The sequence below is a fragment of the Cupressus sempervirens genome, chromosome 4 (genome assembly GCF_028749045.1).
Source record: "Cupressus sempervirens isolate cs-2001-9-10 chromosome 4, ASM2874904v1, whole genome shotgun sequence".
NCBI classification, from domain to species: domain Eukaryota; kingdom Viridiplantae; phylum Streptophyta; class Pinopsida; order Cupressales; family Cupressaceae; genus Cupressus; species Cupressus sempervirens.
Genome location: NC_143121.1, coordinates 60,596,452 through 60,623,549, shown reverse-complemented (window position 1 = coordinate 60,623,549; position 27,098 = coordinate 60,596,452). Strand labels below are relative to the sequence as shown.

General features: G+C 32.3%; 1 protein-coding gene across 2 annotated transcripts in view; it reads right to left on the bottom strand.

The window, feature by feature from the left end:
- Positions 1-27,098, bottom strand: part of LOC149559938 (uncharacterized) — a 402,360-nt gene that overhangs the window by 25,270 nt on the left and 349,992 nt on the right. For both annotated transcript variants that reach the window (XM_089823521.1, XM_089823520.1), the window contains exon 13: positions 18,664-18,820. In XM_089823521.1, the coding sequence (XP_089679647.1) occupies positions 18,664-18,820 (157 nt within the window). The remainder of the gene's footprint in view (positions 1-18,663; positions 18,821-27,098) is intronic.

Genomic DNA, 27,098 nt, shown 5'->3' with positions numbered 1-27,098 from the left:
AGATTAAATCCTCTTAGTGACACTCCTCCTAAATTTCATACATAAACTTTTCTTTAAGGATGATCTTGAGAAGGGTAGGGTTGTCTACTTGTTAGGTGGTTTTTAGTAGTGAATATTCGTAATTTTATGAATTTTAGAAATTTTTTGCTAGTAATTTGGCTAATAATTTAAGATTTAATGCAACCTAAATCACCACATTTTTATTGAATTTAGTTCTAAAATATTTAAAATCCCTCAATAATTTATTTTATTAGAAAAATTAAATTCAAAGATTCACCACAATATTTGATACATGACTATATTTGATTCACCTAAATATTATATATTATTGAATAAATTAAAATTAATTCACTAATAATTATCATAATTATTAGTTACTTTAGGGATATATTACCAATATTTAGTTTTCATTATTTATTTAAAATATAATATAAATATCCTCATAACTTCCATGAGATAAAACATGTTCAATTTTGATTTGTAATATTCCATGATGATTAGTGAATTTCCTATTATTATTGAGATTCGCCAATATTTTCTACTAAAAAATCATGATTCTAAAATAATCGTTAATGTAAATAATATTTAAAATAAAAAAATTGAGAGATCTGCTAATAAAAATAATTTAGTTTTTCAAAATAATGAAGGATTTGCCAATAATTTATATCTTTTTATGGAGGGGGTTTTCTTAAAGTTTACCTTGAACTTGACCATATTTTCAAAATTAGCATGACATAGCCTTTTGTACCACAACCACACATATTCAAATTTTGCAAAAAAACATTTATGAATTGTAGAATTGAGATAAAATAGATTACCTTTACTTTTCTCACCAATTCCAATTCAAATCAAATTACCATCATCATCATCATAGATCTTGACTTTCCTATTCTAAAATTCCAACACATGACCTATATTATTCAACTAAGAAATACTTAATAGATTATATTCTAGTCCTTGTACCCAATATTAATTGTCACATCTATTTTTTCATTCATCATCAATGGGCCTCTACCTTTCAATGGAGATGGAATTGCATTCCCCAATTTAATAGTTCCACCATCACATTCTTCAAATTTGTTAAACTTACTAATGTATCCATTCATAAGATGTGAGCATCCACTTTTAATGATCCATGTGTCATTCTTAGTAATATGTGAAATATGAGCTTTATCATCCTAATATCTTTCCTCATTAGGTTCTTCTTTAACAACAACATACATTTCTACTCCATCTTTTTCATCTCCAATGTTTGAATTAGTGTGATCTTTCTCAACAATGTATCATGATTTATTTCCTTTTTCCTTGTAGTCTTTTTTCTTTATGTACTTGTGATTCTTCTTACCATTTATATAACTCTATCTCTTCTTAGGACATCTTGTAGACATATGACCCACTTCAATGCATTTAAAACATATTAGAGGTATTTTACATTTACCTCTTAGTAACCTCCTTGCAAGAACATCTTTAGTCTCATCCATGTCATCTTCTAATTGTGACCCACTTTCATATTTACCAATATTTTATTTCATTGAACAACCAATGGTTAGTGAAGTCTTGAAAGCATTCCAAAGTATAGGCACACTATTATTAAAATTACTCAAATCAAATACAGTCAAACAACCAACTAAAATATCTAGAGTAAAAATATTACTACAGTTAGCTCTGACTTCTTGAATTATAGAAACTTTAATAGCATAGAAAGGTAAGAGACTTGAGAGTTATGAGAACCTTACTTACAACCTTAGCATCAATGACAATTCCTCCAACAACTTTGATTACACTTACAACTTCCTTGAATGGTTCACATACTACACAACATTCTGACCTACCTTCATTCTCATGTCATCATATTCTCCTCTTAGAATTTCTTTTCTTTCTCTTAGTACATTTTCATGCCCACCATGCATAAGTACCAACTTATTCCACATTTACTTAGCATTAGTATAGTTCTTCATATCATCAAACTTAACATCATTTAGGGAAGATGCAATCTCAATTATTAGACTATTATTCTCTTCTTATGTACCATCTCTTCCTAAGTCATAGGAGGGATAGGTGCAACATATGAATTTTCTAGCTAGTGTAAAGTATTGTCTCTAATTCTAGATACATGTATCCTCATTTTTTTTCCATGAGGAAAAATTCTCCTTATTTATCTTTGGTACCTCTGTCTTATAAATTTTTGGATATATTGCTCAAGTACCTTCAAACTTCTTTCTTTAAGAAGTTGGCTCTAATAACAATTGTTAGATAAATAGGGTGGGGAGTGAATTAGTGATATTATTCTATCCTATAAGCATTTAAAACAATTTAGTACTAGTTCAAACTTTATAAAATTTCATAATAATAACTTGGTAATCACATTCAACTTCTCAAGGAAAACTTATATCAACTTTACTTATACTAAGTATTAGAGTGATAATTTATCAAATACCAAGTTGTAACATAAATAACATAACATGAAAATAAAATTTTCAATACATAAGTATTCACAAATTTGACACAAATAGTCAATGTGGAAGTCCTATAAAAGGAAAAATAACTTAGGAAAAAGTAACCCAAACATTTCACTCTTCTAAAGTGAGTTCTGCTAGGAGACAAACTTTTTAAAGGTTTACTCAAATATTTTTAGTGTGATGTAGTTAGAGAATTTTAACCAAGGATCATCTAGACCTTATCACTCCTTGTTATTGCTAAAGAGTGGCCTACTCTAAATAAATTACAAAAATCACTAATCAATGTTACCACATAGGATTCTAAATACTTTTTAGGTCCACTTAGCTAAGAGATTTTATCTACTATAGTCATAAGAAAGTAATAGTCAAGTGATCTCCTAGATTTAGCTCTAACATGCTTGTTCACATCTCTAGTTCAACCAGTTTCTTTCCTCTGATCTCTTTCTTGGTTGATTCATACACTTTTAATTTTACTTTAAACTTCCTTTGCTTGATCATTTTAATTCTTCTCTACTCACTTCACCTTTTACTTCTTCAACTTGATCAAATCCACTATTATTAGTAAACTATCAACAACCAAAAATAATCTCAAATCCTTTCAAATTTTTCTACTTAATCATGATCATAGATCTTAGATTCAATGAACTTAGTCACTCAGAAAATAGAACTTCCTTGAACTTTGAGCTCATCTTCATATTGCTTAAATATCCTTCATGAGATCTTCATTATATTTATATATTCCTCTCTCTCATTAGTAAATTTGAATTTATCCTTCAATCTTCTAGAACATTCTTAATTTTTAGAAAATGTTAGACTCAATTTATTTATTTTCTTGATGAACATTATAACTTTACTTGAGAAATACATCAGTAGGTTAATACTTGTTACCCAAATATTTTACTGTGGGAGTTAGCTAAATTAATTCTAGAGAGAGAGAGGTTAATTCATAACTTTCCACATACTACCTCTCTCCACATACTAGCTCCCTCTACATACTAAAACTTCTAGAAAGAAGTTGGGATTTGGATTCCTCTATCTACATACCAAAATCTTCTCTCTCCCCATACTTTTCTCTCTCCCTATTCTAAAACCTTCTCTCTCCCCATACTTTTCTCTCCCCTGATACTAAAACCTTCTCTCCCTACATAATACCTCTCTCCACATACTAAAAATCCTCTCTCTCAATGTACTAAAACTTCTAGAAAGAGGTTTTTGATTGAGTTGTGGCATTTCTTGAAGCATACATATTGAAGATAGTTATTAACTTTAGAAATAGGTTCTTGGCAAAATATGTAGAGCATTGCTATGAAAGGATCTATATGTTTGATAAAACATCACAACCCCTCCTTATGGTCATAGCATTTTTTGAACAAGAACCAAGTGGAAGAACATAATTTCTTTTTGGAATGTCTTTATCCAAATAAAGCCACAGATGAAAGCATAAAAAAGTGCATGAGCTTCTTGACATATTGCCTATGCAATGATAATCATGTTAGAGGCATAGAAGAGTATGGCACTTGGGGAATTGCAAAGTGTTTGACTAAGGATTCCAAACACCAGCCTATGGCCTAGTTCCACTAGTCAAGAGCCTCTTTCAATTTTGGCAATGAAGATGTAATTTTGTATTTGGGGGATTTGAAGTCATAATAGGGTGATTGCTTTACTTGTCAATATGCAGTGGGAGGAATCTCAAATGACAAGGCTTTGCAGACTACTTAGCACATGAACTATTTGATTGAATACCATTAAACAATAATGGCTTGTGGAATAGAGGCATGTGATATTACCTTATTCTATGACCCATCAAATGGCTCCTTATTGAGATCAACATCTTCATGGATACACATTTGAAATATGGAACCATAAATAGTGAAATTTGGAATTGTAGTGCAATATGTATGTGTAAAGAATCTAAATGAAACTATTGCAATTCACTCAAGCTATTTGACATAACATCTCAATTTAACCATAGCCTAATACTTTTCCTTACATCGGGTGAAATGGGAGAAAATTGAGTCAATTGCAAGAGCACCATAGTGTAGAGGCATATATGTGGATGCCAACTCTCAGATTGTAGCATGCCATCCATCCAAGACTTAAGAGTCCATGCATGAAAGTAGTTTGTTTTAATATAATGAGGACACAATGTGCAAAGAATTGTGATAAAACATTTCTCTCATGACTGGAAATGTGTCCATCTGATTTGGCTTAGTGATTATTGATTCAATGAAGAAAAATTGATCATTTTTTTATAGAAGTAACTCATTTTGATTCCCATACTGCAACATAATTCCATGGTGATGGAAGATTGATAACACTTTCAATAATAAAATTGGTGAATTGGAAGATTATAGCAAGGAAAATGCTTACTAACTAAAACCGAGATGGAAATGCCTATGGATATATGCATGTGTAGTCAAGTATGTAGACCAAGAATATAAATAGTTTGATTGAATACTAAAGAATCTTTTCTCCTCCAGCTCATGCATAGATGAATCAGTGTTATGTTCACATTCCTTGTTCATTTCACTATGCAAGCTAAGTTGTAGATATGGTGAAGACTAGGTGGAGTCAAGTTTGAAAGATGCAAGATGTTTGATGGAATTCCTAGCATTCTTGAAGTCATTTTGAATAAATTTTATTATGTAGAGTCTCCTAATTTATACCCTCATGGTTTGTTCAAGTGTGATGTGATTGTGTAATAACATTAGGAATACAATTTGAGTTCACCCAAGTGTTTATAAATCCAAATTAAGGTTCATGATATCAGTCTTTGGGGAAAGCATTTGGATGTTTTCCTTGAGAGCTGATATAAAAAAGGTGATGATGCACAATAAGTGTTTGATAGAATGCTCCAACTCCTAGTCTATGACATTTACATAGAAAAATTAATGAAGCCTAAGTTATCATTGTGACCAGATTCAAGTACTCAAGCCACTATGTAAATAATGGCCTTTCCCAGCCATGAAAGAGAGTCCTCATTGGAGTATTAAATAGGTTGATAGAGAGTGGTGTATATGTGGTTTCGGGTCACCACCTTGTGAGGTGAGTCATGTAGTGGCATTTGGTTCAATCACTTATTTTATGACAAGATGATTAGACTCATGTTCATATTATAATCATCAACCTAATTGAGTGGTAGAATACAATAATAGCATGAGCTAAATGTGAAGGTTGCTTTGGTAGATTTGTGGCCATGAAGTGATCAAATGAGAGACGTGACAAGTGTGAAGCTAACCTACTACATCACAACAATATGTGATTCTTTGAGTTGAAATAACACAAGGGAAAGTATTTAGATTTTAGATGCAATGACTATAAATGTCACAAGGGACATGTATGGATGGAGAGTTGATGTTGGGATAATTATATAAGCATGAGAAAAGGATATGAAGATAGAAGTTCACCTTAGTGAAATTAACATTGTGGTCTTTTCTTTGTAGTAGATTTTTAATTATCTTGTGGTGAAAAGTGACCTATGTCACTTATTGTAAGTAGAGTTAGGATTTAGAGTCTTGATTCATATGAGTTAGAGTTAATTTTCAAATGCATTCCAAATTCAAAACTCTAACTTTTTAAGTGGTTATGAACCTAAAAAGTTCGTTGAGCTAGAATTAGTTATAAATTCATGAATCTCAATGTAATAGAGGACTTTTTGGATTTTGGAATAAGGGAACACTTATGTTTTCGATGATAAGACAATTTTTGGAAAGTATGTATAGAGGTTTTCTTTGTAATAAGTTTCTTTTTATGTTCTTGGTGCAAGGAAATAAAGGAACGTGCATTTTGTATTCTCTTTTCTTCAAAGTCTAAACTATTTGGGTGTTGATTCTAGATGTAATTAATCTTTTCCTGGTGTGGAGTAGATGTTAGTGAACCATCGAATCATCACTAAGCCAATGCTAGCCTTCAAGCATAGTTCTTGATCATTATTATTAGCAATTTATGTTAATTCAGAAAAGCTGTGAAGTCATTTGGTGCATTCATCATTAGTAGCTTTCTCTTTAATCTTTAAGTTTTAATTCATTTATGTTGAAAAATAAAATACACCCATCATACAAGCCAGATGACCCTCTTAAACATAGAGGAAGATTGTAATTCTGTAATGATTGGTTTCAATCTCTCCAAATGTTGGCACAATTGTCATTGTTCATAGGGCAAACAAGGTCAGTTTTAGAAGTAACTATCACAGTGACACATATATTTACCAACAATACTAAAATTAATTATTTAACATTAAAATTTAACTTTTCTTTTCTAGGTGCTTAACAACAACCATAGTCACTCAAGTAGTACTATGTGCCTTCTTTCACCTAGTTGATCAGTGTAACTTTTGTAACTCAATGAATACATGAACATTGTCACAACATTACATGATTGCAAAATAATCAAACCAACATTATACTATGATAGTCCAATTCATTCAAGTACCCATGAATACCAAAACTTACAAACTCTTTCATCACCACACTTTATTCAAATCCTCTTCAAATAATATATTTCTCTAGTGAATTAGCACAATGTCTAATCAACTAAGGCTTGACATCAACAACAACATAACAACTGATATGAATCTTTTACTCACAATAACAACATTATCAATTGGGGCTAATAGTATTGTGTTGATCTTCATTATATATAGTGTTAATTATATTGTACATGCAAGAACCTTAATGTAATAAATTTAATGATGCTTAAGAAGGTATTTATGCCTTAGTTAGGTCCTATGTAATTAATTATACATTGGGGAAGCTTTAACAAGACAACTTAATTTATTATTTGAGAAAGGTATTATTTTTTTTCCTTGGATAAAAGATATCATATGTACTGTGATTATTGTCAGTGGTTAGATGATGCATTTTTTATTGATGTATAATAAAATCAAAGCATAGATTGATTAGGTACATGGTAAGTAAGTTGCAGATCAGTCACCTTAGTATTTTTGATAAACTATCCTAAAGTATCGATCTTTACAATTTTTGGAATAATTTGGAAAATGATGCTAGTTTTTTCCTAATAACCTATAACAAGTTTAGAAAATTATAACAAGGTTTCAAGGTCTCTTAGCATGGATCTATTCTTTAATAGGGACTATTCTAGTGATTACATTGTAACTAGATTCTAATAAGGTCACATCCTCTTATATATGATGAAGATAACTCCCCTTTATACCACAAACACATAACATGAATACATAAATAATGGAAATGGAAATTCAAAAGAATATAAATGGGCTTCTTATTATCTCAAAAATTATGAAATTTTAGATTTGAGAAATACAATATGTAAACCATATGGGTATTTTATTGTACATTATGCTATAAGAAAAATCCGTGAACAACCACCCAGAATTGTCCTAGATAACCCTATGGACCTTTCTTATATAGATAATTTTTCACCACCTATGAAAGTACTAGACTTTACCCTAACTCTTTAGGCTAACCAACCCTAAAATTACATTATATTTTATATTTATTACATAGACTCAACTCATAATAATTCAAATTATAATTTTAGGTAGCCTAACTTTTGGAAACCATAACTTCTTAATCGTAGACTTGATTGGCTATTATAACCACTTTGGAAAATGATAGCTTCTAATATAGGATGCCCAATTGTGCAAGCATTTGTCACCTAAGATTTGATCTCATTTTAGAGAATCTAAGATGTTCCAAATTGAGCTCAATATTTTTATACCAAAACTATTCAATAACTTCAGTAAGGCATATATTATGGTAATGAAACTCAACTGCTAGGTTGATATATCTAAGATGAACCTCCACATGTAAAATTAGAAGATTATGAGATCATATGACCAACTTACTAAAAATAGTAGGTTTCCAAAAATGGAAACTCTACATTGGAACAACCATTATTGAAAAGTTAAAAATATAAATATTTTTGGGCAATGCGAGATTGCCCTTACACCTAGGATGCTCCTTCATCAACATATTAGTACACTATTTTGTGGTTACTATCCCCACTCGAGTTTTAGCTTTAATCAAGGGTTTCCTTGCTCAATAAATCATTGTGTTAGTGTGCATAGATTATCTCTTTTTATGCTTCACTATTTTAGCTATCGAAGTTGGTTATAATAATTTGGATCTAAGTTTAATTATTCACAATTGATTAACACCCCATCCCCTCTTAGTTGTGTGTGGACTTTAATTGTTAACAATATTTTTGTGCCCAAAACCAAATATCGTAACGTTAATTGTTAGTATCTTTGACTATTATTGTCTATTAGTGTCAAACACTTAGTTATTTATAAGGCAGAGTCACATGGTCATCACTACAACCAATATCTATAGGAGTTGAGTAAGAGTATGGTCACCAAGTTTTTTCTATATGAGCTAACCTCAATAGTGACCAAACAAGTTTCAAGCATACAAGTGTCAAGTTACATAGTATTTATCAAGCACAATACATATTGAGCAACACCAATGTTAAGCATCAAAAAATAGTAAAGGCCAAGTAATGTAGAGTTTACATAAAAGTGAAGAATGGAACAAATTTTGATGTAAAACATTTTCAAGCCAACATGGAGGGAATATTTAATATTTTTAGAGGTTGTTTAAGAGCATTTTATGCACTAATGATATGGATCACATATCTCTATGTTTTGTGATCAATGATTTTGATGGAGAGGAAAAATATGGAAGTTTCTAGAAAAACCTTTATAAAACTCTTTAAATAGAGGAGATATTAACCTAGATCATATGGTGGTATGATATGGATATGTTATCAAGATGAGAATACAAGAGTGTGTCTGTGAACAAGGAGAAATATACAAATAAGTTTAGTGAAGGATTGAGATCAATTTAGAAGCCAATGTGTTCTGTTATCGCTTAACATAGAAAGTGACCTAATTAGAGCAATGAAGGGGAAAACAAGTATTATTAGATTAGAGGAGAGTATCAGTTATAAAGGAGAAGAATCAAAATTGGCTTATAGAGTATAGTGAGAGTTAGGTATTAAATCAATTCCATTAAACTTGAATTAGGGTAAATCTCTTAATAGATTGATCTAAACAAATCTTTATAAATCTCCTAACAAAGTCCTTACTTTTCTATAAGTGTTAAATCCTCTAGTTGGGTGAGATATAAAAATCTCTTAATCTTTTAATGGGATAGACCCCTCACAAGGTATATAATATATTATGATCAAATATTGTAACTATAATAGGTTAACTTTATTATTGCATTAGTGAATATTTGTGGGTGTCATCCCAACCCCAATTTTACCTTCACCTTGGAGGGATTCTGGGTAATACATATTGTGTTATGTGTTTATTTTCATGCATGTGATAGATCAGTATTACATGTTTTAACAAGTTTATCATACAAGTTTTACATGCATAAGTTAATAGGTGAATGTGTGAATGAATTGGTGAAAACTATAAGTGCTTAAGATTTTGATTCACCCCTTGAGCTCTTAGTATCTTGTTTATAAATCCATTAGTCAAAAATCAATATTATAGCATTGATTCTCTAAGAGAGTCTTAATTAGTTGGAGATTAGATCTTGTAGATGGAGGCTTTTAAGCTAGACAAGGTTATTGACAATTAGGTGATTGACATCCAACTCACACTACATAAAATTGAGAAAGAAAGAAAAGATTTAAACGAATCTCTAAAAAAGCAGAAAGGAATTTCCCATCCAAATAAAAACAATTTTCCTATGAGGGTATGTGCAGGATCATGGTGTACCAAACTATGGCCTTAAGTGGCAGTGAAAAACCAACAAATCAGGGTTATGTCAACTTGAAACATAATTTTAAAGTGGTTCTGGAATTTATATCAAAAATTTGTAAGAAAATAATTTTTAGGAAATTGAATCTAGTTTCTAAACTACAAGGCTTTATCTGGAGAAAAAATTATTTGATTGGTCAAAAGTTTGGATTTTAATGCAGTACTACAAAAATTTCAGGGCAAAAATAAAAAGTAGGTGTATGTCTGACCACCTTAATCATAATCAAATGATAATATTTTTAAATATAATTTTAGATATAAAAAGTAGACTCATACCTGGATCTGATGCATATTTTTGGCAATTTTTATTCCAAATAAATAATTAATTATGAATTTTCTACTATACTATTTTCATAATTAAAAAACTCCTATGTTTGACCACCTTAAATAGTTCAAAAAAAATCAAAATTAAGTTTTTTTTTTTTTTCTTATACTAGTCAAAGCATAGAATGTGACACATCTTTTGAATTTCACAAATCTTATATGGTTTGAAAGTTATAGCTATTTTTCAACCAGTATGTCAATCAACACTTTGTAGCTAACTCCATTAGAAAATAAGTAATAATTACTTACTAAACTCGTAATTTGACAAAACTCACATTTATGAAAAGCTAAGAACATTCTTAAGAAACCCTTTTCATTACATCAAATTTTGGTCAAAAAAAAGTCGTCAGCTACATGCTTGAAGTAAAAAACACATAAGAACATGCCAAAAACACATTTTCGAGATGTTTTAAAGATGACCATATAAGGTTGGTGTTGAAAGATATAGTAGGAATTATAAAAGTATTAATTGTTTTCATTTAGCATCAGGATGGGTGGGAAAAAAATGAGAATAGATTTTGAAATTCTTTGAGGCATTTCAGAACTACATATTTTTTAGATCGCCACTTTTTGGCACACCATGATCCTGCACATACCCATGAAGAAGTTGAGAATGAAGGGTTGTTTGATTTAATCAATCCAAATGAAAAAGCATTTTTAGATCTACTTGAAAAGAACAAGTTCTTGAATGAAGAAATAAGGGAACTAAAAAGAGAACATGAAATCCAATCAATAAGACTATGTGAAGTGATTGAATAAAAGAAAAAAGCTAAACAAGATAGGACTATGGATGAAGAATACAAAAGGGTAATGGCTACCAAACTTTAAGAAAGGATATCAGATATATAAAAGCTCACAAAAAATAAACTCGATTTGATGAATGAACTAATGCTTGGAAATCAAGAATTGAATCACAAGGATGTGGAAATTACAAATCTCAAATCACAGGACATACTAAAGAATGAATTGAAAATTGAGAAAGAATCCATGGATAGATTCAACAAAAAAAGAGAGGGAATGAAGTAATTTGAAGAACTCATGAAGTTATCTAGAAACTTTCTAATGGGTCAAAAATTTCATGCACTGAGCAAGGAGAATCATCCAAGAATGGATAGCTGAGGAATTCAAATTCAAAAGATAAACCAACATGATATCACTATGGAAAACTTGGTCATACTATAAATATCCATTGAAGTAAAAATGGTATAAAAAATTCTAAACTTAATTTTATTGGTTACTATTTTTACTATAAGAAACAAGAACTTCAAATACATGAGTATAGATCAAGAATGAAGAATGCATCTACTATACCTAGATTTGAAGGATATTGCTATAACTATCAAAAGTATGGGCATAGAGAATATGAATGAAGATCACAAACAAAACCTTACTAGACAAATTAGGGGAAGAATTATTCACTTAAGTATACATGTCCTAAATGTTACAAGTTTAGACATCTAAGAAAGAATTGTAGACCTCAAGTATGTTCAACAAATCAGACAAAATACAGAGGTAAAGGCAAAGTAGTTATTGAGAAAATTAGGAAGGAAATGAACCAAAAATGGAAAAAGAGAGAAAATGATAGAAATAGTGGAATAACTAAAGATGAGGTCACCCAATCCAATACAAAAGGTGATCATGTCATCCAAAACTAAGTAAGAGACACTTGTATGGAACTGTATATTCAATTGATATATAATACATCAGTTCCTTACATGTAATGTGCCAAAGTTCATATTTGCATATATAGGGATGCATAAGAATATATTTATGCTAAATTGTTGAACATTAGTAAAAATTTCAATCATGACCAAGCATTATAAAATTGATCAAGCACTTCAATAATGAAATTGTGGAGACTAAGTGATATGGAATAGATTGAGTTGTAAAGAAAAGGCCTAGTTAGAAGGCATCGATATTGACCAAGACAACTAGCTTCCACCTATTTGAGTACACAATATTAATGGAGACCCTAAATTGATTAAAATAAGGTATATATCAAATTTAAAAGACATTATTTCATACCTTGCATATAGATTTCAAGAGCACAGAGTGATTTGGAAATTTGAGTGATGAGTAAAATATTTCAAGAGCGATTTGGATGAGAAGAAGTTGAATAAGTAAAGATTTGAATTATGCTGATTAATTTAGAGAAGGAATTACTTTAAAAGCTAATAGAAACTATGAAAATATCATCAACCACTGGAATGAGAAAAGAGGTTTTTAGAATTGAATTGGTGAAGAGTGATGCTTGTCCTCCACCAAAATTTTGTGTTATTCTAGAAATTGTGATGAAAGGAGACTCAATGGGTGTGCTATCCTTGATACCACCCAAATTTATTGTGATCCATGATGTTATAAATTGTTACATGTGTAAAATCAAATAAGTGGGAGACTATGAGATTAGAGAAGCATATGAGAAGTTATATAATAGAGGAATCTTGAAGGATGAATTAAAAGTTGTTGAAAGGAAAGGGTTAACTTGTGCCCTAGAATTCCTAAGAAACTTCAAGATTGAATAGATTGAATTATTTTTTAGTATAATCTATGACATGAAGCATTGGATACAAAATGGACCTGTGGAGATCACAGGAAAATGATTCATAAGGTTACAGGTTATCCAACCCTAGACAAGAAGAAAACCATGTGATGATTGAGTTGAGAGGAAGTTGAGGAAAACATAGGAAACCGATTGAATGGATGTGGTCTATCCATTAAAAAAAAATTTGATCCACTAATTGAATTTATAGTGGGAGTAATAGCTAATAAATTCTACCAATCAAATAGATTGAATAGTGTTCCATGTACAGTAGTGGATCAACCATGGAAGATAGTGATGAAAGATGTGAATATAATCTTGCCGAGCTACAAAGTCCATAATTAGTAGAGAATCTATCATCTATAAGAAAAGAAAATATTTCAATGTGTAAGGTTGGATCCCTCATTGTATATATTTTCTTTTATATCTAGAGGTATTTTCTTGGAATTGGTGACATTTTTTGGGAACAAGACAAACTAGTTACTAGATAGATATTAGGAGCTAATTTTGAGAATGTTATGGATGCTTATTTTGAGGAATTAAGAAAATAATGAAAATGAGGATGAGGATACCTAAAGAGTTTGTCACAAGGTATTATAGTGATATATGTTTTCTTGTAGATACAGACAACACATTTGTACATACAGTGAAGTTGAGGAAGGTTTGGTTACAAAGTTTTGACTATGAGATTAATAGTGATATAGTGAGTGCAAAAATTGTTGCACTATTGAAAGAAGAGATGGACACTTAGGTTGAACCTTTTGATGAAATATGAGGAAGCTAAAGAAAGAATAACTATAAATATCAAGATAGCTTCTAAGGAGAAAAAAAATAAGGAGAATGATTGAAGACCTAGAAGAAAAAATTGGCACCCTAGGAAAGGGAAAAGAACCATTATAGTCAACAAAAAGTGTTGGAGAAGATGAAGAGAAAGATAGTGGTGACGAGGAAGAGGAAGAAGAAGAAGGTGATAAGGGAAAAGCCCTAGTTATTGTCACTTCACCAAGAAAGAGGGCTAAAGGAACCAAGAAGAAGCTAGAGGGAAACCCCTCTCTACTCCACTACCAAATAAGATAATAACTTGGGCAATTGCTAGTGTAGAGTAGACTATATAATAGAGAGTTGCACAAAATATAGAGCCTAGTGCCCCCAAAAATATAAGGAGATGGGTTAGAGGACAACCTAAGAGGCAAGCCAATTCTACTAAAGAGGTATGTGTAGATCTAATAAAATCATTAGGATTATCTAGCTTTAGATTTGTAAAGTATGATACATTAGAAAATGCTGATAGAAAAATATTGACAAGGCTATGGTAGAAATGATTACTAGTCATAAGCTAGCTCCTAGTGAAATTGAGAAAAAGATACCCCAAGATTTATATGATAGATTGAAGAGAAGATGGTTAGAGGTAGAATAAGAAGAGAAAAAGATAAGAACTAACACGGTATTTAGAGTTATGCCTAATCTGTCCTAGGAGCAACATGAAACATTTTTAGAGTAGTATAGGAGTAGATTTTTTCCTAACTATAGAAAATTTTTGATATTATGGAATAAAATGGAAGCTATACAAAAACAAGACAAGTTTCTTTGGAATGGTTTTTTTTTTTTTTTTTCCTAGTTATCAACCAAGGGAGAAGAGATAGAAAATATAAATATCAAAGATGATTACAATAGTGGAGAAAGTTCAAGTGTGTCGAGTTTTCAATGAATCATGTCACTAGTACATGTTGACACCCCTGACACTCTAGAGGTTGAGCAATCTAGGCTCATAGATACAAAGTTAAGAACTGAGGCAACAAACACAAGTGCAAAGATTAAGATTGTTTCAACACCTCATATTGAGGAAAATAAAGAAATAAGCAGAGATGAACTGAGCGTGACCATTATTTTCTCAAGCACTAATGCCCAAGCATGACCAAGTGGTGAAACCCCTTTACCAAATCTAATAGAAATGTTGAGTAGCAACACTCTTTCACTAAGAAAAAGGAGAACAATAAAGGATACTTCACTAGATATTGAAGTTAGTCTAGATGAAATAAATGAGGTGCTACAATTGGATTTGGGAAATCTCACTTTCAAGAAAATAATTCTACTACAAGAAATTTTGGCAAAGAATAACTAAGAAGAGATCTTAAGAAAAATAAGATACTCCATGATGCAAGGCATATTTTTGTTGATGGTTTTGATATTCAAAATTTTAATGAAGAAGTGCCAATCATCAACTAGGTTGTAAATATAGTCAATCAAGTTAATGCTAGAAATATGTAATCCAATGAAAAATTGATAGATTGGTCTGCAAGAAGATTCGAGAATAAGTTTGTGGAAAAAGTTTTCATAACCATTTTTGAGTAGAAAGTGCAACTGCCAGAGCAAATATAGTTTATGAAAAAACTAATATAGAAGGTACAATATTTGTACAACATTTTTTTAGATATACCAATATTTAAAAATAATATTCAGCTATAGATAAACTAGATTCAAGATGAGATGAAAAGATCCACAAATATTATTTCAAAGTTAGTGAGATCCAGCATTGATCACTACAATAATTTACGAAATGCTCAAGGCACATTGGTTGAGCTTTAGATAGCTGAAAACAATATGAGATCCAGTTTGATCTCTATTCAAGTAATGATGATACCTCTTTTGGAGGTCATGCAAAGGGAGATGAAATTAGCCCAACATTTTACCCAAGAAGATCATAATCTTTTAGTGGTTATCACTTTAATTGATTTAGCTACAAATTATAGTTGGAGAATCATATTTTGGAAGCAAAAAGAACTACATGGGATCATGCACCATCCATGATCACCTGAGTTCACAAGATGGTCATTGAGAAATATAGTTTACTTCCACCTATTCAACTCTAGCAGTAATGACATAAAGTGTTCAAAAGCAAGGGGAAAATATATTTGGAAGGGGGAATTTGATTTGTTAAAAGGAAATGAGAGGGAAATTATTTTTTATCATATTCATTGTTTATTTATTATTCATTTGCATAAGTCATAAGACTTAGGGGGAGAGGTCAGTATTAGATTGTGTTGTAATGATGTAAATATGACAAAGTGTTTTTTCCACTAATTTTAAAGGGGGAGATTGTTGGGGTCTCTAACTATTGTTGTTTATTAGTGTAAAACACTTAGTTATTTACAAAGAAGAGTCAGATGGTCATCACTATAGCTGAGCTATTCAATATAGGCTGGTTCATCTACATAAGAAGGTATGTATCGAGCTCTATAGGAGCCAAGTGAGAATATGGTCACCAAGTATTTTCTATATGAGTCGAGCTGAACAATGATTGAGAAAGTTTCAAGCATACAAGTGTCAAGTTACATAGTATATGCTGAGCATAATACAAATTGATAAACAAAAATGATGAGCATTAGAAAACTATAAAGGCAAGCAATGCAAAGTCTACATAAAATTTAGAAATGGAACAAATTTTGAGGTAAAGCATTTTCAACATGACATGGAGAGAACATTTAATATTTGCAGAGGTTGTTATAGATAGTTTTACATGTTAATGACATGGATCACATATATTTATGTATTTTGATCAATGATTTAGATGAAGAGGCAAAATATGGAAGTTTCTAGAAAAATATTTATGAAACTCTTTAAATAGAGGAGATCTCAACCTAGATCATATAGTGGTATGATATGGATGTGTTATGAAGATGAGAATACAAGAGTTTGTGTGTGAACAAGGAGAATTATGGAAAAAAGTGAAGTAAAGGATTGAAATTAGATTAGAAACTAGTGTGTTCTGTTATCTCTTAATAGAGAAAGTGACCTAATTAGAGTAGTAAAGGGGAATAAAAGTATTATTAGATCAGAGGAGAGGATAAATTTGCAAGGAGAAGACTTGAAATCATCTTACAAAGTATATAGAGAGTCAGGTATTGAATCAATTCTAGTAAACTTGAATTAGGGTAAATCTCTTAACCGTGTGGTCTTAATAGATCTTTGTAAATCTCCTGATAGAGTCCTTACTTTGTTGTAAGTGTTAAATCCTCTAACAAGGTGAGACATAGCAGTCTCTTAAGATTTTAATAGGGTAGACCCCTCATAGGGAACATCATATATTATGAATAAACATTGTAACATTAACAAGTTAACTGTATTACATGCATAAGTTAACTAGTGAACATGTGAAAGAATTGGTCAAAAGTACAAGTTCTTAAGATTCAGATTCACACCCCCCCACACTCGCGCCCCCCCCCCGCCCCCCCCCCCCCCCCCCCCCCCCCCCAAGTATCTTGTTTATAAATCCATTAGCCAATAGTTAATCTCATTCTTGTCTTGAACCCTGAAGTAGGGTATTTAAGGCCCATCCTTGTAGTGAAAAGGAATTTTGTAGGGAATTTCAAGAGAAGGTACTATGAGAAGGGTTATTCTAAAAAAATTAATAATATTGTAACCCATAGGACATGTAGTTGGGTTTGTTTAGACTATAATAGATGTAACAATTTCATAGTTTAGATAATAGAAATTTACTTTCCCATTTTATTCATTTTTGTCTCAAGTTATTCCTCATCAAGATCAATTAACCATTGAGCTTCCCAACTTTTATGAGGACAACTCTTATCAAGATTCTATTGAAAGTGTTTCTTTTAGCACCAAAATTTTGTGTCATCAAGTCTCTATTTTGGTTTCTCTTGCAACATTTATAGCTCCAATAATATTGGGCACTTCCTCATAGCTTGTGTCTTCTCCTATGGTTAGTGCCTATTTTCTAGCTTGTCATTTCATGGCCACTTAAATAATTACTCTTTTTTTTAAAAGTTTCTGATTAGGGTATCTCTTGTTCTCCTTGTAATAGGGGCTTAAAAGATAACATTCCTTGGACTTTGGTTTGTAGAAGGAAGAAACGTCCTTGTTCATCTCTACGATGGGGTTGAGACCCTTGTTTTCTAGTGGTCCATTTCTTTGCTTTAAAATAAAATTTCTCATTTTTTTGTTTTAACTTTTATTTTGGCAACACCACTTCCTATGAGATTGCCTCTTTTTTCCCTAGTTATTGTTATGTAAATAGAAATAGGCATTTCCAAAGCTTAATTAATATAATGAAATGTTATTTATAAATACTTTAAAACTTGATCCATTTTGAATAACTATATTTACGTTCTATCTCTACTATAAACCAACATCAAATAGTTTTAGTTCTCTTAATATGTCTCATCTACATATTATCACATGCTATCATTTAAACTAATTCCAAAAATTTTATTGACGGGTATTTAACATCTTCTATGTATGTTTAAATAATATGGCATTATTTTGATGAAACCTAATTATCAGGTTTAATCATGGATTATCTCAAAATAAATGAATTAAATTTATATTTATTTTTGTCTCATGTTTAAATTTATTTTTCAAGTTTGGATTCATTTGAGAGGCTCTTCAAATTTTGTCGAATCTCAATTTTATATAAATGTATCTAAATTTTATTTTCTTATAGTTTTATTATATATCTTTGTATATTATTGTGTGTGTTAATATAGTATATTCATAATTTTGAATCATTATATCTACACAAATTCTAGTCATCTTTATAAATAAATGTAACAAGTAGGAAAATGCATACTTACTTTTCTGAGCTATTTAAGTATAGCTTATTAACGTATTTAGGATTTGGATCCGGAACATAAAACTCCATTGCAGTACGATTAGGATAACCAATCTCCCATATTGTTGGACCATCTCTTGGCGGTTCATATATAAGCTCACCCAAGTAAAAATTAGAACCTACATAAAATATAAAATTTATATTTATATTTAGAAAACATTCCTTGGAAAACTTCGAGTTGTAATAAAATAGTGAAGACTATTTAATATAAACAATGATATTTTTAGTTATTTTTTACCAATAAAAAAAATGTTACTAAATAGTTTAAAAAATCATAAATTTAAAATATATGTAATAAAGACAAAATAAATAACTATCAATATTAATAGTATTGAAGGAAAATCTAAACAATAAAAAAAATATTACAAATATTTAAACCACATATTATGAATGCATGAAAGGTATGCATATAATTAAAGTGTTTAGGTTGTGAAATGCACCTTTAATACTCTAGAAAATAAAGGAATCTAAGAATTTTGAACTAAAATATAAATAAAATGTCCTTAATGAAGATATCACTCCTAATTATCTTTCAACCTAGTTTTAAAAATAATATCATCAAGTCAATGTGTTACCTTAATAGGTCTATCTATATCTACAGTTTTAAGAACCACCACAAGATAAGGTTCTTCAAGGTTATCTATAATACATATTACCCCACCTATCATTTAATTTTCATACTTCTATAAGGATATTTATTTATCATGGAAAATGACACTAGTTCTATAAAAAATGAAGAATATTATTAAGATACATATTGAAGATAGATGAAAGGAAACAAATTTCTTTAGAAGCTAAGACAATAATAATATTTAATCAAACCTTTACAAAGATTAATTTCATTATATTTTACAACCTTTCCATATTATTTTAAAGGTTAGTGATAGACTTGTAAACATGACCTTCAGTATCAATCACCTACTCTTGTATACCATCCATCAATTTTTACACATATGCATAATTCTACACATCATCAAGATTCAATGTTCATTAAAATATGACTAATTTTTAAGCTATAATATTATTATTACCTTTCACTTTATATTTATGTCTAATTACGATTAAAAATGTGTATAAAAATTCTATACTAATTTACAATTATATAGATCTCCAGAAATATACCATGACTACGCATAGAATAAGGTGTATTTTTCAAATATCCTTATCGATAGGGGCCCAAAAATAGAAATTTTACATGTTGCATTGGACATAGTTTAATATAAATTCCTTCACCATTGAATTTAGCATAATTCATTATATATATTTTTCTCTAATTATAAATAAATATTCATTTTTCTACATAATAAACAACAAATTCAAATTTTATGTTAGCCATAAGACCCTCATAAAACTTGTTTGTTTCCTTTTTCTTGTTGAGTTAGATAAACATTATAACCCTTGAAATATTTATAAATATTAGAGCTCATAGCTAGGACAACTAAAGTTGTGCATAGCTGTAGATACAATATTGGATCATAATTCAAAATATTTTATGGAAACTTAAGTTTCTTATATTGCAATTTTATCTAACTTAAAGGTCAAGTTTTAAGGATCCTAAGTAGCATTAGAATTTATTAGATTGTACCTTATTAGTTTTGGATATGATGTGATGCAATGACTTCCACTTGTCATGAATTTTGAGTTGGATATGATTTTTTCTTGAAAATTTATAGGTGGCTTTGTTAGAAAGAGTCAAGGGACCAACTCAGCCAACTCTCTTGGTAGCCATTTTGACATTTTTTGGGAGCCAAAAAAAATAATTTAGACCTTCATAATTATATTTTAATAATAAAAAGTTATTGGATCCAAGTACACTAGTGACAACTTAAGTGTATGAGCACTTCAAAAATTCATGAGATTTCAACTCTATAATGTAAGTATTCTTTGGATACTTTAACTCTTTTAAAAAGATAGTTCAATACATGCAAATTTTCCAATATTTTGATAGTATTGTATTTTTGGTGGACATTTACTATATCATAGTGAAGGTTATTAATCTTAGACCTCTTATATACCTCCACTTTAAGTGGGATATATAATTTGTGTTGGAAATATTCAAGATATGACAAGTTACTGAGAGGGGAGGGGTGAATCAGTAACTTCTAAAATTTCAAACAATAAAACTGCATACTGATATATTCACCATTCATCCAAGTAACCTACTGTAAGCATGAAACAAAATCATTTGCAACACTAGAACACACAGGTTTGGTGACCCAGAAACCTTCCAAATAGAAAGTAAAACTGGGGTGGGGATGAAACCCACAAAGCTTCGTTACTGCAGTATGAAGTTAGCCAGTTAAGGCTTACAATGACCACTTCTGGTGATCTTCCCTGTTAGGAGCACAAAGGATTGCTAGATCCACCTTGTTATAGGATTTACAAACATACAATAAAGTATGCACTCTGTTAGGAGATTTACAAAAGACTGTTAAGTCCACCTTGTTAAAGGATTTACAAAAAACTGATTCACCTGTTAGAATGAAACAGTGGATCTGATTACAACTGATTGCTGATAAGATCCGCTATGCTCTGATTCACCTTGATGTGATAGATAAAACTTTTCTGCTCCAAAACTTGACCTTGCTGAATACCTTCACAACTCAGCACACATACTTTCGCACGTATGTATTTCTTTCACACTTTTCATTCATTTCCATTACCATTACCATTATATTTGAATGATACAATACATTGCATATATATACCATCCAAATAAACAATACATGCAAGGTCGGCCAAAATAACAAGTGCAAATCTCTATACAAAGTCGGCCCAAGGTAAAAAATCGAGTTCATTGAACTAACTCGGTGTCCTTCTGATACTCGACATCCACTGCGTTACTCAGCATCGTCATGCAGTCGGTAGAAGTGAAGGCACGGTCCATACTAAACACTTCGAGTAGTTCTGAACTCGGTAACCACTGGAGACTCGGTAGAAGAGATGTCACTCGGTGAACACTTCTATCTAAACTGTAGCTCGATGATCAAAGGAAACACTCGATAGAACCTTGTGACTCGGTGATAGTTAGTTTCCTTGATAATTGTCTGAGCTTGGTAAAATTAATTTCCTTGATAACCTCAGGAGCTTGGTTATCATGAAGTTCTCGGTCAATACTAAGTACATATTCACTCGGTCAAAACTGATTCCTTTCTTTACCTCGACCACTCGGTAAACACTGGCTGCTTTGTTCACCTCGATCACTCGATAAACACTGACTTCTTTGTTCACCTTGATCACTCGGTAAAAACTGAGAACTAGGTAAAGCTTGGCTTACAAAGGAATGTTCGGTGAGAGCTCGGTAAGCATTCAGAATCCAATAAGTGTTGTAACTAATGACAAAAATGTATCATAATGCCAACAATCTCCCCCTTTGGCATTAGTGACAAAAACACTTATGAGACAAAATTTATCTGACATGCTGATGACTGATTCTGAATATACATAGCTTCGTTATATACAACTCCCCCATAGAATGTGCATACAGTATTTACATGAGCTGTATATCTCTTCCTTTGTACAATTTTTTGAAAACACTTATTCACCCATAGTATACATATCCAACAATAATCTCCCCCTTTTTGACAATAATGCCAAAGAATAAAAGAATATATATACTTATATAGAAACACCAAAATGAGAGATGAACTCTGAATGTACCTGAAGAATAAGCTGGAGAGTCTTATCCCAATTCTCTTGCAAAATTTTGTAGGTGGAAAGAGCTACTTGAACTTCAGCCGAAAGTTCAATCACATGGTCTGCAATGGAGAAGTTATTATCATGGATTAATGTCTTTGAATGTGCAATGTGCTTCTACATTGAATCCATGATGGGAAGGATCATGTTTTGGATATCTATCAATGTAGATCGGATCCTTGCCTCTTCTCTCAATAGCTCTGCCTGCTTCTCTGACAAAAATTTGATCCTGAGGTGATGAGATGAGCTTGAACTAGGGTCAAGCTTCAAGTTCTGTGTGCTCACCTTCAGATCCTCATCAATTTTATTTAGTTTCTCTCTTATTCCCTTAGTGTACTCGGTAACATCACAAAGCTTAGCAAAAAGAGATGTTACATTATTAAAAGAATTTTCCATATCTGCCAAAACTAAGGTTAATGCAACCTGATTTATTGCAATGTTCTGGGCAATGTGCCCCAACACCTTATTATCAAATTTCTTTGCTGCACGCTCAATCAACTTTTCTTGTCCGGAGGCATCTTCATTGAATTTATTAACTGCCTCTTCCAATTGAATCAAAATGTGTTGAGAAGTATCAACATCAACACCTATAGCCTCAGTAATTATGTTCTGGGCATCCTCAATTATCCTGTATTCCTTATCCCTTTCCGATCTTAACTGCATCTGAGTAGCCTTTTTCTCAATAAGTTGACTAGCATACCTCATTTCTTCAATAGTAGCATTATCAAAGTCAATCTTTGGAATTACTATCTCTGTGTCCAAGTCAATGTCTTCAGGAATTTCCTTTCCAGTGATCATAAGTCTTAATGGTTGCTTTTGTTTGACTTCTGAGATGACGGGTTTGATCTTTGGAATAGACACAATAGTAGAGATAGAAGGACTAGCAGTAAAAATTGGGATGCTTGAGGATTGAGTGCCAATAGGAGTATGTACAAGGTCAAAAATTTGAGTACTGGCCAAAAATGGTGATACACTCGATAATATAGTATCTAAGCTCACTGTGCCTGAAGTAGATGGCGACAAAATTGTAGAACAAATTGGAGTAGTCAAAATTGGAGAACTCATAGCAATACCAACTGATGATGATGGAGTCGAGGAGGCCAACTCGGTAGATGAAGAGGGGTGCAGCTCGGTAGACGAAGAGGGATGCAGCTCGGTAGATGAAGTGGTAGTCACTTCCACTGATGATACCTGGAGCTGAGATATGGTAGGTGTAGATGGTAAATCTGGTGTAGATGAACCTGCTGAAGCTAACTCCAACCTTGATGATGTCACAGGTTTAGCTGGGGAGTGAGGAAGGGATGCAATAACTGCTGCTGCAATTTTTTACCGGATCATCCTCCTTATCTTCCTTTTCAGCTTCTTCCTCTTTGTCTTCTTCCTCTTTCTCTTCCATCATTGCATGCAACTCTCCTGGTGTAAATGTGATGGATGGAGCGCTATCTGATTCATCATTGCTGCTGCTGCTGTCATCATCCTTTATTTCTACTGGGTCTACACTGGGCTTATGTAGATGATAGATGTTTTTCCACATGTTTGTAGCATCATTTACAACATGCTCTATATCTTTGATCAAAATCAAACAAGTGTGGAATCTGATCATCATTTTACCTTCATGGGTTTTCAATTCAGATTTTACCTCTGCTCCAGTGAGACTAGGCCGAAGATTCTTCAGGGATTGCTCATATATATCTTTTACCGTCTTGGTGGCTAACTCCCATCTTGGCTGTACTCTCTCCAGTAGTTCTTTAGAGATATGAGGAGCAATCTGGTCTAGGGAGTATTTCCATTTTCCCATTTTGTTAAGTACCAGTTCCTCAATTTGCATTTTCTCTGCATCAGTCCTTGTCTCAAATTTCAATGCCTTGAAATTTGTGATGCCAGCTCCTTCTTCCAATGATTTGAGCCTTTTCTCGAATGTAGGTATAGGCTTGACCAATACAGGTTCTTGAATACCTCTTCTTGTCCTCCGAGTAAATACTGCAGTAGGATGCTTCTTGGGCTTGGTAATGATTACCTTGCCTTTCTTCTTTGCCGATTGCTCTTCTTCTGATTCTTCTTCTCCTTCTTTTTCATTTTCACTTTCTTTATCTTCACCTTTTCCCTCGGTGAGCATAAGAGGACCTATTGCAGTTTTCAGTTTGGCCACTTTCCTCTTACCTTTGCTGATGGCCTGTGGAATTTTGATTTCCAGTTCAATTCTAGCCTTTGCTTCATCATAAGTACCAAAAATCCGTTGCCTTGGGTCTACTGGCTCATTTACCAGTGCTTCAATGATATCCCTTGTTTCATCAATATTTACCTCATATGGAAGAGGTTTCATCCATGCAACTCGGGGTCTAACTGCCTGTATGTACACCTTGTCACACTCAACCATAAAACATACGTCATCTTTATATTCTTCAACAAGCCTAGGAGGAATTCTGAATCGGTTATTCATCCTCTCCTTAAAGTCTTCAAAATAGTTATCCATGATACTATCAAAAATTTCTCCCATCTCTGCTATAAACTCTTTAATCTGATACAAAATTGGGATATCTTTTCTCCATTCTACGGTTCCCTTTGATGGAAAGAATTTTTGTACATAAAATAGTAAACATATTAACAGAGATCCAAATTTATAGGGGTTATTCTTCGATGTCCTTATACTGTCCATGTTCTTGTTTAACTGCTTCAACATTACTTCTGACAGATCAAACTCAAGATTCTTCTTTACAATTTTCAGGGCCAAATCCACAGCTTCACACGGTACACTATTTAACCTGCTGGAACTATATAACTTATATGCAATAATATGTATGCCAAATCTTAGTTCTGGATCTGTTATAGTGTTAACCTTCAAACCTCTACCATCCCACTCGGCTAGGGTTTGCCTCTGTAACTCATCCCATCCTAGGGTTTTGGTGGTTTTGGCTTTGCTGAGCATCGGGAGACCCGTGATTTTGTGAATCATCTTCTTGGTTATCAAAACAGGTTGTTCCAACCACAACTGACCATTATGCACTCGACTCAAGATATACCTAATCCATTTGGTTTGGAAGTTTCTAGGCATATGCTCGATGTGAGTCAAACCTTTAGCTTCCAAATGTTTGTGCTCGATTTTGAGAGAACCATTTACAAATAATTCCGCTAGGGCATTATCCATGTCCAATGTCCCTATTTCTTGAATAGCACACTTAAAATGAGTGCGAATGTCATTCACGAGGAGTACCTTGGGTGGAATCTGTGATTGAGCTCCATTGGGATCGAGCGATTCAGCGATGGCAGGAATGAGCTTGAACGTAGGTGCCTTCCATTCTGTTCCCTTCACAAGCATTTCAGAACCTTTCTTCGCCTTGCTGCTGCTGGTGCTTGTGGATGCCATTGTTGCTCGGTGAGTGAAAAGGTTTCGTAAGAATACTTTGCTGGAAAATCTCTTCAAATCACTTGAACTCGCTTGAAAGCCCTTTTTGTGTAAATCTCGAATTCGCAGTGAAAAATGAGGTCAAAATCTGCCCTTTTGATGACAAATTCGCCATTAATGTTCAGTACGGAGGTAGCTGCGATCGACAGACTGTCATCCACTAGCTTGGCTTAAACTTTGCAACTCGGTGACCAAAAGGAAATAGGTTAAACTGACCTTAACTCGGTAAGAGAAGAACCAACCATGCTCGGTAAGTGCAACTTGGTGAAAGAAGCCTTATTGCACCCGACTGAGCTCGGTAAGGTCATGTACCGACCATGATCCTGATGTATCTGAAATACTGATTTGATCATATTTTCATTCTAGGACTGCTTAGGATATTGCTTTGTAGATACAATCCTGGTCTTATCCTGATGAGTCTTAATTGGAAATGGTAGAGTCACTCACTTCTTGAGTGACCATTCCATCACTTGAATTATCTGGCTTGGTAGACTTAGGAATTCATTGCTGCTTCATTTGCTTCCGAATATTGTCTACTTTGATTTTCTTCTGATCCTCGACTTTCTTTATGTTCATGCAATTTTTAGATATATGACCAAGTTCTGTACATGTATAACATCTTACAGTGGTATCCCTTTTTCTTAGGTGATGCCTTGCACAGTTTATGCCAGTATGACCATATTCTCCACAATAATGACATCTGTACCAAGTGTTGTAGTCCCAACCAAATATTGCTTTGACAAGTTGTTCTGCTGGATTAAATGATTTGGATTTGCATTGTGATGCCTTATGACCTTGCTTTTTGCATTTGTGACATTTACCTTCAAATTTTGGTTTCTCTTTGCATTCATTGGCTTTGTGTCCATGCTGATTGCAATTGTAGCACTTTCCATTAAATTTGCCTTTTCCATTGCTCCAACATCTGTTAGATGTATGACCTAACTTACCACAGTGGCTGCAAGTAGGTCTTTCATTCTTTTGAGTACCCTGTTTGGAGGATTCACCTTCTTCCTTGTATCCAAGGCCTGCTTTACCATTTTGTTTATGAAAGTTTTCTTCATTTTGCAGATTCAATTGATCCATGTCCTTTTGAGATTTTATCATTCTCTCATTGACTTGTTTTTCAGAGATTAGATCACTTTGTAGGCTTGCATTGATTTGCCTTTTAGTAATTAAGTCATTTCTCAAATTCTCATTCTCAGATCTTAGATTCATAATTTCTTCATTTGCATTAGATAATTGAGTTACAAGATTTTCAAGCTGAGAGGATTGATTATTCCTTACCTCTAAGTCTTCAG